General features: G+C 43.7%; 2 protein-coding genes across 2 annotated transcripts in view; both read right to left on the bottom strand.

Annotated features, from left to right (window-relative positions):
* Window positions 1-13,524: 13,524 nt before the first annotated feature.
* LOC311593356 (small ribosomal subunit protein uS2-like) lies at window positions 13,525-14,502 on the bottom strand. Its single transcript, XM_084774572.1, has one exon. It carries the CDS (start codon window positions 14,485-14,487, stop codon window positions 13,600-13,602), a length of 888 nt encoding a protein of 295 aa, XP_084630698.1. The 5' UTR covers window positions 14,488-14,502; the 3' UTR covers window positions 13,525-13,599.
* A 1,606-nt stretch (window positions 14,503-16,108) lies between these two features.
* The window catches only part of ESF1 (ESF1 nucleolar pre-rRNA processing protein homolog), a 58,194-nt gene continuing 57,337 nt past the window's right edge, over window positions 16,109-16,965 (bottom strand). The window contains exon 14 of the mRNA XM_084774556.1: window positions 16,109-16,489. Within this exon, the coding sequence (XP_084630682.1) occupies window positions 16,193-16,489 (297 nt within the window). The 3' untranslated portion in view covers window positions 16,109-16,192. The remainder of the gene's footprint in view (window positions 16,490-16,965) is intronic.

Genomic DNA, 16,965 nt, shown 5'->3' with positions numbered 1-16,965 from the left:
CGACTGCTTGGCTTGTGCAAGGCGACAATGACAGTTTAGGCTGCTGGCGTGGCCCTGCCCCTGCGTTCTGCTCGCCATCCGAGACCGTGTCAGCTGCTCTGCTGTAGCCAAGTCTTTGTTCTAGTGCTCTGAGCAATTTGCCAGCTAGAATATGATCCTAGTTTACACGTCATAAAAGACGGTTCAATAGCAGCCACAGCTTTAATTATAACTCAACAATAACAACAGGACTCGTTGAAGGGGTGCCGAGCAAGCAGCCGTTCTATAGTCCTGTATGTTTCTGGAGGCATCAGAGATAATGTTTCAGCAATATCATTTTTCTAAGTGGCCTTTGACAGGGGTTTTTGCTGATTGATGACAAGATATGATTCATCAGACAGACAAGCAGCATCAGCATGAAGCAAAGAAAGTTGGATTCTCATTATCACCATGAGACAGACAGGTTTGTCCTGGTTTGAACAGGGCCACGTTACGTTGCTCAGTCACAACGGATACTGTAAAATGAATATGTTGCAGCCTCAATGGCTGACATAGTCTGGGCCCTGCATACTTGACTGCTGCTTGGGATATTTCACAGCGGTGTGGTGCGTAGTGAGAGGTGTCGGCACGTTTCATAGCTTTTAATCCATGAACTATTTGTTCAGTCTGGGAAATGTTACCTAATTTCTCTGAGTATCAGGTTTCTACACTGGTAAAATGGGAGGAAAAATGCTTACCCTACTTATTTTTCAAAGTTATTAAAAATATGTGGGTTTTTTAAAAAAAGCAGTTTGATGTTTTTTAAAGGCAGAAAAATATTCATATGGAAAAAATGCCAGTGCGGCCAGAGAAATTTAGTGAATAGTTTATCCTGCCTAATGTGCCTTGGTATGGTGCACAGTTTGTACGTTAAGTGCAAAAATTCAACCCAACAGGAAATATAGACTCCCCAGGGCCCCTGAGCAGTGCTAATGGAGACAGCAGTTCTCGTTCTGTGTGTCGACAACTCCCAGCTATGACCTTTGACTCAAACTCAAGAGAACGTCACACTATGAAAAATAGCTTTGTTTTCCAAAGCGAGACCTAGTGCTAAGTTAATCAATGCATGAGGCATTGGGAGCCAGGCCGGAGACCTATACATCCTGTCCTGCACTGCATGTCCGCTGCATTCTATCCCGCACTGCACATTCGGAGCATCCTGCCCTGCACTGCAAATGCTCCGCATCCTGTCTTGCACTGCACATACACTGCATCTTGTCTTTCCAAGCAAAGAAAGCATATCTAATGAGATGAGCTAGTGACAAGTTAGAGTCATGACGTACGATGAAGCTCAGGGAGATTTACTTTTCCCGGGCGGGTTTCAGCTTTGACTTTATGGACCACCACCTGCCTTCTGGTCATGCTGTTTCTCGTTTTAAAAACTGAAAGCTGTGCTTGTTCTGCATCAACCTAAAATCCTGTTTTTAGTCCTGCATAGTTTTCTTAGGCCTGCCGAGGGCTAAGGTGTGGAGGTTCCTTCTCGTAATCCCAGAATGTTAGAAACTGTGGCAGGATCAGCAGAGTGAGACTCTGTTTCAAAAACAAAAAGAAAAAAGTTGAGCTTGCTTTGTAATATATGATAATGCACCCCTAAAGTCCCAGGGGTTGGGAGACAGGGACAGAAGGATGGCAAGTTTGAAGCTTACTGTGGCTACATGGAGAGTTAGTTAGCCTCGGCTATGTAGTGTGATCCTGCCTCAGTAAATAAATAAAAAAACAAAAGTACTAGGTTGGGAATGGTAGCGCTCACCTATTCCAATACTTGGGAGGTACTGACCAGAAGAAATGGATTGTTTACATCTACCACAGACATACAAATAGATCTGTTACTACTTTTAATTCCTCCAGATGGAAACAAGTAGATATTTAAGCCTTGGGCATTATACACTTCTGCTTTAACCCCTGAAAACTATAAGGAATTAAATTTTCAATTAGGTGGAAAGATTCCTACGTTCTTAAAATATTTTTGTTTCATTTTCTTTCTTTTCTTTCTTTCTTTTTTTTGAGACAGGCTCCCAGTATGCAGCCCTGGCTATAGAAACCTGTCTGTCCTGGAAATTGCTATGTAGACAGGTTAGCCTGTACCTCACAGAGATCCACCTGCCTCTGCCTTCTGAGTGCTAGAATTACAGGTGTGCGACATCATTCCCAGCTACTGTTCTTACAGTATTTTATGTGTATGGGTGTTTGCCTGTCTGTATGTCTTTGTACCATGTGCCTTTTAATCAGCCAATCAGGAATAATTTCTTAGGCAAGGTTAAATAGAAACACTTGGGCTGCGTGACAGTTTGCTCATAAACATTAAGAATCTTGAGGGAATGGAGGTGGGGCCAAGCAATTAATGAATACAAAGCCCCAGGCCTTTGGAATACTTCAACACAGACCCCCTCCAATGAGGCCACACCTCCTTATTCTTCCCAAGGAGAACCATCCAATGGGGACCAAGCAGTCAAATATATGAGCCTATGGCAGTCTGAATGAAAATGGCCCTATAGGTTTATAGGGACTGGCACTAGTGGGGGGTTGTGGCCTTGTTGGAATGGGTGTGGAGTTATTGGAGGATGTGTGTCCCTGGGGGCAGGTTATGAAAAGGTGTTATAGAATATCCCTTGGGCAACTAAGGAAAGCCACTGAAGCCAGGTATGGGTCAAGGGTATCTTTACCTGGAGGCCTAGAGAGGTCTTTATGTGAAGCTACAGTGAAGCCTGGATTGCCTTTGGAGACCCTAAAATGTTGGAGATGCCAGAGCCGAGGGATAGCTGCCAGGAGAGGGGCTAACGGGGAGTGGAACTGGCCCAAGAGAAAGAAGTGAGCTGCAGTCAACAAAGCTGAAAAGGAGTTGGAGATCTGAAGAGCGCTTTGACCTCGCACATGGAGATGCAGTGTTTGGAGTTTGTTCAGCTGGTGGGTCTTGCTCTGGTCCAGTATTTCCTCACCATCTTCCCTTTCCTCCCTTCTGGAACATTAATATACACCATGGGCCACTTTATGTTGGAAGAATGTGATCTGCCTTTTCTTTTTGATTTTACAGGGGATTACAGTTAAGAGATTGCATGAGTCTCAGAAGAGACTTTCAACTTTGGACTTTTTAAAAAATATTTATTTATTTACTATATATACAGTATTCTGCCTGCATGTACTGCATGCCAGAAGAGGGCACCAGATCTCGTTGTGGATGGTTGTGAGCCACCATGTGGTTGCTGGGAATTGAACTCATGACCTCTGGAAAACCAGTAAGTGCTCTTAACCACTGAGCCATCTTTCCAGCCCAACTTTGGACTTTTTAAACAATGTTGAAACTATCATAGACTATGGGGAACCTGTGAAGTTGGACTAAATGCAGTTTGCATTATGATGTAGCTGTAAGCCTAAGGGGGCAGGGCAGAGAGTGGAATGTGATTTGAATGTGAATGGTGATTTGGATAAAAATGGCACCATAGGCCTGAGGGGCTGGCTCTATGGGGAGGTATAGCCTTGTTAGAGTAGGTGGGCCTAGTTGGAGGAAGTGTGTCACTGGGTTTGGGCTTTGAGGTCTCAGAAGCTCAAAGCAGACCCAGTGTTTCTCATTTTCTTCCTGCTGCCTGTGGTTCCAGATGTAGAACTCTTAGCTGCCTCTCCAGCACCGTGTCTGCCTGCATCCTGCCATGTTTCCCATCATGACGACAGTGGACTAAATCTCTGAAACTGGAAGCCAACCCCAGTCAATTGTTGTCCTGTATAAGCGTTGCTGTGGTCATGGTGTCTCTTCACAGCAACAAAACCCTAACTAAGACTGAGCTGATGGGAGCCACTCTCATCCGAGCCACACTGGCCTCACCTCTTGCTTCAGTTTGTGTTTGTTTGTTTGTTGAGACAGGGTCTCATGTAGCCCAGGCTAAATTCGAACTCACTGTGTGGCTGAAGATGGCCTCAAACTCCTGATCCTACTACTGCCTCCATTTTCCACATGCTGGGATTATAGGCATGTATGCATCAGTGTAGACTCAACTTTCTTATCCAGTATATTTTATTACAACTTACTAACCGAGCGTACACCACTTATAACCTGACTAACCAAAACCATAGGAAAAGAGGATTAAGGAACACAGCAACAAAATGGCAAGGATTCTCCTAGTGTGATCAGCAGGATTTCTTCTGCTGGAACCTGGAGTAACCAGAACCTGGTTCTTCCCCCTTCATAGAATGGACAGAATTTAAGTAGCCTAGGGTCTTTGTTTAACAATGAAGCAGCAGCATTCTTACCCTGGCTCTCTACATACACAGGGAAGAGAAAGACAGTGAGCTGGGTGAAGCAGGCTTCTAGTTTTGTGAGTCTGGAAGATTGAGGTAGGTCACTACTTTTTTTATTTAACTTTTTATTGATTCTTTGTGAATTCCACATCATGCAACCCAATCACACACATCTCTCTGTCCTTTTATTTTCACCCACTGCCCTTGCAACATTCCCTCCAAAATAAAAAAAATGTAAAAAAACCTTAACAATCTCACCTTAGAATCTGTAGTGTATCTTTTGTCCATATATCTTTTTTTAAAAAGTTATTTATTTTTTATATGCATTGGTGTTTTGCCTGCATGTATGTCTATGTGAGGTTGACAGATCTTGGAGTTACAAACAGTTGTGAGCTATTATGTGGGTGGTGGGAATCGAACCCAGGTCCTTTGGTAGAGTAGTCAGTGCTCTTAATCGCTGAGCCATCTCTCCAGCTGCCCTTGTCCACACATCTTGACTTGCAAATGTTCAATGCAACAAGTCATTGGTCTGGTTCAAGGTCTCTAGTTTCTGCAACACTATCAGTACTGGATCCTCACGGGGAATCCTCTCGGATATCCTTTTGTTGTCCTGTGTCATGGAGATCCTGCAGCTTTGGATCTGTAGGACCAGCCCCATCACATGTTCTAGCAGTTTATTGATGGAGTAGATGTTGGGATGGGCCAACCCAAAGCCCTGCATCTGGGCCTGAGTGTAGCTGGCTTAGTCAGCCCACCAAGCTCTCCTGCACCCCACCACCAGGGCCAGGTCTTCAGCAATTCCTTGGCTGGAAAGGGGTGGGGCCAGCTCTCCTGCTCTCCTGCCCCTGGAGGCAGCTTTCCTGCCTGCTAGAGGCAGCCAAAGATGTGGTGACGGGAAAGAAAGGGCATCTCTCCCTTGCGCAAGTCACTACGTGGTAGATGAGGTCGACCATGCTGTATTGAAGACCAGTGTAATTCTCCATTTCCCAAGGAGAAGGAACAGCCAACCGCCCTTGTGTCTCTAGTTCTGCCGCACTCTATAGCACACAAACCATTTGGCTTTTTCCTCTCCCATCACTCCACCACCCACTTCATTCTGTGCAGCGGTATTGTCTCGGCGCTTCCTGAGAAAAATGGGTCTTGTTTACAATTTTTAAAAAATTGATCTTACAAAACCATATAGGTAGGTACCTAGGCAAATTGAGTATCCTGTCTCCTCTGCCTCAGAGGCAGCCTCTTCCGCTTCCATGGACTTCTAGTCACAAGGACGTGAAGTGGGGCAGCTGTGAGGGAAAGGGAGATCAGCTCCGGAATCCCTCTCTGGAAATGGTGAGTGTGTTAGACCTTAGCTGCGTGCCCTCAAGACAAAGTGTTAAAACAGCTTTCCAAGCTGATACATTTTCCAAGATCTTGAGCAGAAAAGCATTGTCTTGGCAGAGCTGATAGAAACACTTCTCTGTCAACGGCTTTAGCCTCATGCTTCTTTTTTTAGACAAGGAAATTAGACACTTAGTTGTTTTAGATGCTTAGGTCGTCTTCCAAACATTAAACAATAGTGTGAAATTGCTTTAAAAATACTACCGATTGATATGTAACACAAGTAAACGTATTCCGTTTTAATATATTGTGTACAGTAATATTAACTCGTGGGTACAATATTGCTTTATCTTAATGACATCAAGGTGAAAATTCAAAACATATTCTTTTAAATAATTAGATTCATTCATCTCATGTGTTTGGGTGCTGGGACTGCATGTCTGAATATGTACCACCTATGTGCTTACGGGTGGTTGTGAGTCACCTCCTGGATGCTGGGAGCTGAGCACAGGTCCTCTATAAGAATAGCAAATGCTCTTAACTGCCGAGCCATCTCCCTAGCCCCTCAACATTTTTCTTGAACTGGGCAGTAGTGGCACACATCTTTAATGCTAGCATTTGGGAGGCAGAGGCAGGTGGATTTCTGTAAGTTTGAGGCCAGTGTGGTCTACAGAGCTAGTTCCAGGACAGCCAGAGCTACACACACAAAAAAACTTTGTTTCAAAAAATTAGTTTTGAACTTTATTTTATTTTATTTTGTGGTTTTTCAAGACAGGGCTTCTCTGTATTAGCTTTGGCTGTCCTGGACTTACTTTGTAGATCAGACTGGCCTTGAACTCACAGCCATCCACCTGCCTCTACCTCCCTGGGATTAAAGGCATGCACCACCATGCCTGGCCTTGAATTTTAAATGGAAGGAAAAACATTTTAATAACAAAAATTGAACCTAGAACTCAGTGGAAACTGTGATGTGGTTTTCTCCTCTTTCCAACCCTAGTGGGCTAAAGAGACCATGCTATCCATGCTATGAGCAAACCGGGCTGAGTGAGGGCCCATCCCTGGGGCAGCTGATCTCTTTTCCTCAAATAATTTATTCCTGTCTTTGGATTGTGGGCTACAAGACTCCACTATTCTCATATCTTGTGACCTTTTCTTTTCTTTTTAGACAGGGTCTCACTGTGTAGCTCTGGCCGGAACTCACACGTAGGCCAGCCTGGCCTTAAAAGTCACAAAAATCTACCTGTCTCTGACTCGCAAGTGCTAGGATTAAAGGCATGCCTGGTTCTTGTGACTTGTTATTTTGAGTTGGTTCTATGGCTTGTCTGTGCCTTGTGTGTGTCCTGCGGAGGTTCACATCCTGGAAGCTGGTTGTTGACATTAAAGAGGAGGAGACAAAGCTGGAGGTAATTAGGTCAGCACAGGCACCACCATCTGAAGAAGTCAGTGCCGGTCTTCAGGCAGGGTTGACGAACCCTGGAGCGAAGGCCACCTCACGCACTCTGCCTCTTCTACCAGCACTCAATCCTCTGGTTTTCTTTTTCTCCATCGTGTTGTTACCCAAGCAAAGGGGCTCTCGGAGGCTGAGAGGACATGGCCACTTGACCTTGGACTCCCTTTTAAGTTTTTAGTCACGTTCTCTTGTAGCTCAGGCTGGTCTTGAATTTGCTGTCTATCTGAGGCTGAGTCTGAACTCACTCCTGGTCCTCTTGCCTCCACCCACAAGTACTGAGATTAAAGACCTGAGCTGTCTGCTTCTCATCTTGGACTTTCAGGCCCCAAATATGTGATCATCACACTTTTTCTTTTTTTTTTTTTTATAAAGTATTTGGCTTTAGGAATACTATTAAAACAATAGGAAATAGACTAGTATTGTTGGTTTGTTTAATGTGCTGCATTCCTAAGGCAATGGATAGGGAAAATGGGACTCACTGGCATACAAAGGAATCTAGAGTGCATTTCCTGTGTGGTCTCTGTGGAGTCTTCCGGTAGACCCCTACAATTGTTGCAGTGAATGTAAAGGTTGGGTCATCCGTTCAAATGGAGGAACATACGGAATCAATAAGTGTTTTCAGAGTTTATACTGAATAAGTTGCTGTTGGATTAAGCCTGGTTTTAGCCAGGCATAGTCACACATGCCTGTGCTCACAGGTATTCAGGGGACTGAAGCAGGAAGATGGTTTGAGACCAAGAATTCAGTACTAGTGTAGGTAACAGAGAGTGTCTTAAATCATATAAAATAAAACCTAAAATCCACTTATAAATAAAGTACCCTTTCTTCTTCATTTGATAATTCCCCCTAAAATTTATTGTACTTTTTTTTTTCTTTAGACAAGGTCTTATTCTCTAACCAAGAAGCTCATGGCAATCCTCCTGCCTGAGCCTTCTGGGATCTGGGATTACAGGCATGAGCCACCACAGCCCTCAGATGAACTCTTTGCAATATGATAAGTTACATTCTTTCTTACTGGCTCAAGGGAAAAGATACTGATGATTAAGTTCATATTTTTTTTTCAAGAAAAATATGACATGCACTCAAGACAAAAGCACATACAGAGATGGGGAGGCTTTTATTTTTAAAAATTTCAAATTAATGAAAGCACTTTATAAACTCCAAGCAGGCATGTCTAGCTTCCCCAGTTTGTTTGCTTTGGCGCTGGCACACTACGTAGAGATTTTTTGGTCTCCACAGCTTGGCAGATCTGGGGTAATGTAGAAGCCACACTTAAGGCTCGGCATGGACGCACTCACACGCTTCTTCATTTTCTCATATGCCTGAGTCTGGCTGCTGCTTCTTTATAATTGCTCGGAGGAAGGTGATGATGTGAACCCGGAGATGCTGAGGACAGGTTGGAACCAGAATGCCAGGCACACCAGCACAAGAGTCCCAGCTGCTTTCTACGGGAGTTTGTCTCACTTCCCTTGACTCGTGTCCACATCCAGAAACGTCACAGTTTCTAAGCATCCTGTTCCAGCAAGTGCAAGTTGCAGACAGTTTGACTACCATGTAATAGAAAAGGCTGCTTTAAAAATATGGAGCAATGGGGTTGGGGAGGTAGCTTAGTTAGCAGATGTTAGCCTAGTATACAGGAGGCCTAGAATGCACTTTATCAGTGCTGCAAGTCCTGGGCACGGTGGGTCACGTGTGTTATCTCCAGGAGTTGGGAGGTAGAGGACCTCCCAGTCCTTCAGCCTGGACTATGGGAAACCCTACCTTAAAAAGAGCGGGGTGGGGGGTGAGTGGGAGGGGCAATATGGTTCACAAAGGTTCTAATGCCAGTCACTGTGCTGCTGGTCTTTGTATTAAATGGGTAAAGATGAAAGAGCAAGCAAAAAAAAAAAAAAAAAAAACCACCAACAAAAAAAACTGCTGTCTTTTTTTTTTTTTTTGGACACATGTCATGGTGCAATCCCAATTGACCTGGGACTCACTATTTAACCAGGTTGTCCTCAAACTCACAGAGATCTCCCTGATATTGCCTCCTGGGTGTTGGATTAAAGGTGTGTGCCACCACACCTCGTTTATCTGATTTTTAAAACAATGTTAAATTTTGACATTTCCTCAAATGTGAAGGTTCTGGAGTAAGTGTCTGTGGATGAAATGGTGGCTATGCTCTACAGTGCCCTCTGCATTCCCAGATACTTCCCGTTTACTGCTTTCTTACCCTTGGACAATAAAAATTGCTTTTGTCTTTAGTGTCCAAAACAGCTGTAGCTGTCATGCTCGTACTCCACACAATGGGATGGAAGAGACAAAATTAACCAGGGTGTTGGTTGGAGGATTCCAGAAAAGGTATCCTTTGTTCCCACAAGTTAAGGAGGAAAATGGGTAAACAAATACTCATCAATGGAAAACTCTATATTAAGGCAGTGGTTGCAGAGTGTCTGCACGTTGGAGGTCAGCCTGCTAGCCTGGGCTACCTAGTTAGAGCTTGTTTAAAAAAAGAGGACAGAAATTGGGAGAAGATTGGCCTGTAGGCAAGTATGTACAGTATTTTCTTGATTAATGATTCGTGTGTGAGGGTCTAGCCTTCTGTGAGAGATATCATCCCTGAGTCCATGCCCCTGGCTCTGTTGAAAGAATATTGATATTTAATACTGATTTACTATTTTAATAAATCAGTGGTTATTCCTTAACCAGCTATATACCCAAGTAGCCACACAGAGACCCTAGGATATATTTAGTTAGCCCAGAGCACAATGCTGCATAATAACTACTCCATCCTAAATCTCCAAGCTAGTATAATTTCCTCCTATTTAGATTTTCCACATTATACTTGCTTTTTACTCATATCCTAGGTCCGGCTCAGTCTCTGGTGTTTCCTAGTCCTTGCCATGTGTATGCCTCCTGTCCTCCCTGCCCTTTCTCCTCCCCTCACTGAACCAGGATGTCCTGTTATCTGTATTGCTCAGCCAGCATTGGCTAGTTGGCCTTTATTGGCAATAATACAAGCCATGGAGAGCAAGCCAGTATGCAGCATGCCTCCATAGTATTCTCCCCTTCAGGTTCCTGCCTGACTTCCATCAACCATGGACTGTGATATGGACGATCCCTTGCGCCATGTTGCATTTGGTCCATGTTTTATCACAGCAACAGAGAAGCAAACCAGGCAGTGTAAATGAGGATGACCTTGAACTCTTGATCCTCCTGCTTCCACCTCCCAAGTGCTGAGACTGCAGGCTGGCTCCACCACGCCCAGTTTCAAATGCTAGAGATTGAACCCAGGATTCAAGCATATTGTTATCAACTCTACCAACTGAGCGACAGTCCTGCCCTTTTGAGACTTCTCAGTGGAACACACCTGTAATCCCAGCACAAAGAGACAGAAGCAGGTGGGTCTCTGTGAGTTTGAGGCCAGCCTGGTCTACAAAGTCCAGGACAATCCAAGTTACACAGAGAAACCCTCTCTCTCTCTCTTTTTAAAAAAAGATTTAGTTATTTATTATTATGTATATAGTGCTCTGCCTGCATGTACTCCTGCAGGCCAGAAGAGGGTGCCATATCACACTACAGTTGGTTGTGAGCCACCATGTGGTTGCTGGGAATTGAACTCAGGACCTTTGGAGGAGCAGTCAGTGCTCTTAACCACTGAGCCATTTCTCCAGCCCAGAAACCCTGTCTTGAAAAGCCAAAACAACACAACAAAAGCCCTAAATTTTTGTTTCAACACATTTCCATTTTTTCCCCTCTTTTCTTTTCTTTTTTTCTTCTTTTTTTTTTATTTGACACAGTTTCTCTGTGTAGCCTTGGCTGTCCTGGACTCACTTTGTACACCAGGCTGGCCTCAAACTCACAGTGATCCACCTGCCTCTGCCTCCCAAGTGCTGATATTAAAGGCGTGCGCCTCCTCTACCTGGCTCCACTTTTCATACTCAGAAGTGCAAGTGACTACTTGAATGGTAATTGCATATATGTTTAATAAGAAATTGTAAAAAAAAAAAAAGCCAGGTATGGTGGCTCACACCTTTAATCCCAATACTCCTGAGGCACAGGCAGGCAGATCTCTATGAGTTTTAAGCTAGCCTGGCCTACAGAGTGAGTCCTTGGACAGCTAGAGCTATACAGAGAAACCCTGTCTTGAAACCCCACCCCCACCAAAAAAAATTACCAAACCATTTTGTAGAATTTATATTTTTATAATATATTATTATACTACAATTATGTTATATATAATATAAATATATTATAAAATATAATATAAACACTATTAGTCTACAGAAATGTAAGTGATTCTTGTGGGTTCTTTGAAGGAGAGGTCAGTATGGTTATCTTTGGCTGTTTCTCTTAGAAGTATTTCACTGTCAAGTGTTAAGTTAGATTTAGTTGTTTGTTTTGTTTTTCCCAGACAGGGTTTCTCTATTGCAGCCCTTGGCTGTCTTGGAACTCTCTGTAGACTAGGCTGGCCTTGTATTCACAGAGATCTGCCTGTCTCTGCTTCTCCTGTGATTAAAAGCATGTGCCACCACCTCCCGGGGCGTTGTTTGCTAAATTGTGACAGTGCTATGCCTTTGCCTTCTATTTCACTACAGCAGTATTAGTTCTTTAGAGTTCTTGGTAGACTGCTTACCAGCTTTCCACAATAATGCTGGCCTCATTTTTACCTGTCTTTAAAATGCACATTTTTTGAGAAAAGGAACCAGAACCTGGGTGTTGTGGCACACATCTTTAATCTCAGCAATCAGGAGGCAGAGGCAGGTGGATCTCTGTGTTCAAGGCTAGCAAGATCTACAAAGTGGGTTCCAGGAAAGCCTGGGCTACACAAAGAAACCCTGTCTTGAAAATAAAAAACAAAATAAACAAAACAGTAACAACAACAACAACAACAACAACAACAACAACAACACGAGAGCAAGAAGCCAGGCCTGGCTGGGCATGGTGGCACACACCTTTTAATCCCAGCACTCTGGAGGCAGAGGCAGGTGGATCTCTGTGAGTACAAGGCCAGCCTGGTCTATAAAGTGAGTCCAGGACAGCCAGAGCTGTTACACAGAGAAACCCTATTTTGAACTGCCCTTCCCCCCTTCCCCACCCCCCTCCAAAAAGAAGCCAGGCCTGTGTGCTCATTCAACTTTTTGCTTCACTAGTAAAAGGAGACTTTGCAATCTAAGCAGCAATGTAGAGACAAAGGGTTCTAAAAGAAAACAAAAACACTAAGGAAACTAGTGAGAACTTTAGGTAGAAACTGGTCATCAGGCGGAGGAGGGATCCCAAGTAGCAGTTCAGAGTATCTTTGGTAAAGGTTTGGTCCTTAGTTCCTTGTTATCTGTTAATCCTGCCTAGATGCTAAAAGTGAGGAACTGACAACTCAGAGAATACCTGAACACCTTGTTTGTAGGACAACCGGCTGGATGGACTACCTCCCCTTGCCTTGCCCCGGTGTCTGCCCTCTAAAAAGACCCTAGACTAGTAGCTCACTTCCTGGAGCCCTCTCTGGCTGGACAGGAGCCCTGCTTTTGGCCTCTATAGTTCCCATCTACAAATCGACAACTTTACCCTCTGTGTTCTGTCAGTTTCATTCTTTGAACTCACCAGATGAGACCTTGAAGGCAATGACTTACTAAAAGTTTTATGTGACCAAGAGAAAGTTCCTTTGAACACAAAGACCTCACTTTTCTTGTAACAAATCCACTGAAGAGTGGCTCTTGTTTGTAATCTTATAACTCACAGAGGAAGAGGAAGATGTCAGTTTGAAGCCAGCTCAAGCAACCAAGCTCTGGAATGTAGCTTGGAGGGAGAGCACTTGCCTAGCATATATGGGCTGGGTTTTATTACCTACTCCTGCAAAAAACATACCAAACCAATTAAATGAGTCCTTATTTGATATGAATTAAAAGTAACAAAGTTTCCTTGAGAAGAATGGAATAAGAAATTACAGAACTATGTGTATCCCATGACTTTACTCTCACTGATTGGTCAATGTTGGGAAGTTCACTGATGTATGTCAGGAGGATTATCTGTATGTCAGGAGGATTATTAATAAGAATGCGCTATAAAGACAATCCTGCTTGGAGCCTCTGTTGTTCTCCATGATAAGGAGCAGTTTATTTAACAGGTGCCATTTTTTTCCTTCCCTTTTCAGAAACTGTTTAAACTGCCATGATTTTGATATTGCTGAGTTTTGCATCTTAAAAAAAAATACTTTCAGAGGCAGGTGGATCTCTATGAGTTCGAGGCCAGCCTGGTCTACAAAGAGAGTTCCAGGCCAGCCAAGACTACACAGAGAAATCCTGTCTTGAAAACAAAACAAAACAAAACAAAACAAAACAAAAACAAAATAAAACCAACCAACCAAACAAAAGGGCTGGAGAGATGGCTCAGAGGTTAAGAGCACTGCTTGCTTGCTTTTCCAAAGGCACTCAGTTCAATTCCCAACAACCACATGATGGCTCACAACCATCTATGATGAGATCTGGTGCCCCCTTCTGGCTGGCAGGCATACATACAAGCAAAACACTGTATACTTTTTTTTTTTTTAAACTTTTAGAGACTTTATTTTCCTTCCATTTCTCCCTTTGCTCAGGTGTCTACTGAGCAGCTCAGGACCACTCAGTGGTGGCTCCAAACCACTCAGTGGCCTGCGCTATGGGAGCTGCTGACCAGTCCTCAGTGGTTGGCTGGGAGCTCCAGTTCTCAGTAGGGAACTGCTGGATGGCCACAGAGGGCACCTGCACACCCTCAGCCCAGTCGGCCACCTCTGGCTGCGCAGTGGTGAACTCAGGAGCTGGTGCAGTCCATTCTCCCTGGAATTCCTCTTTGGTCATAGCCTTCTCAGCAGCAGCCTGCTCCTCCTTCTCAATCTCCTCTGGTTCTCTGTAGAAGTAAAGATCAGGCATCACCTCCCATAGGTGCTCACAGGAGATAGTGCCACGCATGCGGAGTACTTCCCGGGCCAGCATCCACCACATCAGACCCACTGAGTGAGCTCCCTTGTTGTTGCATGGGATGGCAATGTCCACATAGCGCAGAGGAGAATCCGTGTTGCACAGAGCGATGGTGGGCAGGTTGACATAAGAGGCCTCTGTGAGGGGCTGGTGGTCAGCCCTGGGGTCAGTCACCACTAGAAGCCGTGGCTCCCTGAAGGCTGCTTGGATCTTGTTGGTGAAGGTCCCAGGTGTGAAGCAGCCAGCAATAGGAGTGGCTCCAGTGGCAGCAGCGAACTTCAGCACGGCTCGCTGGCCAGTGTTCCTGGAGGAGATGACGCTGACGTCAGCAGGGTTCTCAATGGCAACAATAGCACGAGCTGCAAGCGACAGCTTCTCCCAGGTCCTCTTCAGATTTATGATGTAGATACCATCACTCTTCCTTTTGTAGATGCACTGCTCCATCTGGAAGTCAAGGTTGGTGCCGCCTAAGTGGGTTCCCGCGGCAAGGAATTTGAGGACATCCTCCTCCTTCATTTGCAGGACATCAAGGGTTCCAGACATTGTGTAAGCTTCCCTTTAAGTTACGAAGGGAGTCAAGAACAACGCCGTATGGACCCGTCCCTGGGCAGCGTGGAAAGGCTTTTTTTTTTTTAAAACACTGTTTACTTAATAGGTCTTAAAAAAAAAAGCTTTCTTGGTAAGCTTTGGTTTTTATACTGAAGATGCCAACTTTATATTAGATACAGACCTTTCAGAATTTGTACTCTCATTCAGAAGGGGCTATGCCTTTAATTGCCACAGTCCACTTTGCTTCTATTTCCTGTTATTTATATGCAGCACATCCAGCTTTCCTGTATGAGTGCTCAGCTAATAGTTTATAAGATCTAGACCTGGTGAATGTAAGGGCATTATATTTTTGAAGATGTTGTTAAATTTTAGAAAGAATTTGGGGTTCCTTAAATTTTATATCAGCATACCCACCCTTCTAAAACATTAAAAAACTTAAACAACAGGATTTTCTTGTTGGTACAAATAGGAAAATGACCGCAGAGTCCATGAGCATTTCAAATATAATTATGGGCAATGTTAAAATAAAACTGCTTTTCCTTTGAGCTGTCTTCTGTAAGAGCTGGAGTCATTTGCAGATGTTTCCAGAGAAGTCTGCTCTCAGTGTACATGATGAACATACACGAAAGCTATACAAACCAGTAAAAACAACTCTCACATTTATTCATATATTAACTGTACATGGAAATAACTAAGCATGAAAAAAAATCACAGCTTCTGCCCTTTACATTAGAAAAATAAATTACTATTTTATCATTTGGTTTCTCTGTGTATCCATGGCTGTCCTAAAACTCTCTCTGTAGACCAGGCTGGCCTTGAGCTCACAGAGATCTGCTTGTCTTTGCTCCTGAGTGCTGGGACCAAAGGCATGCGCCCACATGCCTGGTGAAAAAGAAATTATTTTATTACCTATTTAAATATGCCTCCTGCCTTCAGAGAGATTAAGGTACCACATATGCATATTTTTAATTTGTTTGTAATCTATACAGAGAAAAGTTGTCACGATTTTACAAGATTTTAGTCTTAGGAAGCTAAATTAGAGTAACTTTACATTTGCAGGAAATGAACTTCATACAATATAGAAATCTTAAAGATTTTACAATTTACATAATTATATTATGCCACATTTGTGGATATACACAGTATAAAATGTGAACTATTTACAATTAGGTATAACAATTATGTAAGGGGAACATTTTTTTCTAAATTTATTTGATTTATTGATTGATTGAGACAGGGTTTCTCTGTGTAGCCCTGGCTGTCCTAGACTCGCTTTGTAGACCAGGCTAGCCTTGAACTCAGAACGATCCACCTGCCTCTGCCTCCCTAGTGCTGGGATTAAAGGCGTGTGCCACCACACCCAGCCCAAAATTTTATATTTAAATTTATGTGTGTGAATATTTTTCCTGCAACTGTGTTCGTGCACACACTATGCCCACTAAGGTGAAGAGAAGGCACTGGATCTCTCAGAACTAAAATTACATTTTGGTTGTGAGCTGCCATGTGGGTGCTGGGACCAAACTCAGATGTTCTGCAAAAGCACTAATGTTCTTTATTGTTGAGGCATCTCACTAGCCCCAATGAAGAACAACTTTATAATGGTCAGAAAAGGATATTTTGCATATTCTAGAAAGGTGCCTTTATTTCCAGTATCCCTTATAACATTTCTGTATACATAAGATAACAGAGTCTGTCCCAGTTATTTGACCCTTTGTCTTTTTCTGGCTTGGAATTGCTCTGTTTTGTTTTTCACAGATTTAATCACCATGGACAAGGCAGGATCCATGCGCTGCTGCTGTGCCGATTTCTTTCCCATGTCCTGCTGTGCTTGCTCTACTGCTCGAGTAAGTAGCTCTTCTTTCTGCTCTCGCTGCCGGGCTTTCTCCTCAAGAATTTTTTCCATAGCTTTTGTTTTCTTGAAATTAGGATCAGAGGGATCCAAATTGAACAGGTGTGAGGTGTACATTGCCTGAAACCGTGCGTCACTAACATTTACCTGCAGGTTCAAAGAGAACAGGTAAGGAAACACAGGCAGAGCACTGCTGGCTATGAGCACACTCATGTGCACGCTGCATGCTGGGGCGTCAGAACCATTTCCTATGATCTCCAAGGTTTTTGCCTGTTACTTGAGACAGGTCTGCCCTTTACGCATAGGCTGGACTGGAGCTTGCTGCTTTTGAACACGGGATCCTCCTGGCCTTGGCCTCCTGAGACCTGGGATTACAGGCATGTGCCATATGTCCAGGGCAGACTCAGTGGAATTTTAAGGCCTGCCCTTCGATCACAATGTGCAGGGTGTGGTGTTCTCTTTCCTGCAAACCAATGTATTTGAAAGGGAGGAATAGTGGCCATGTGCATATTGTGGTCTGTGACTTGGATAAGACTGACTTCTGTCCATCATATATAAGTCAGTTAGACATTGTCCAATTGCCTAGAGTTTAAGTAGTCACTGGATTCTGAGTATATTTTAAG

This window comes from Acomys minous (genome assembly GCF_964271855.1).
Source record: "Acomys minous genome assembly, chromosome: 3".
NCBI classification, from domain to species: Eukaryota; Metazoa; Chordata; class Mammalia; order Rodentia; family Muridae; genus Acomys; species Acomys minous.
Note: the sequence above shows the minus strand (reverse complement) of the source record. Positions and strands in the feature narration are given on the sequence as shown.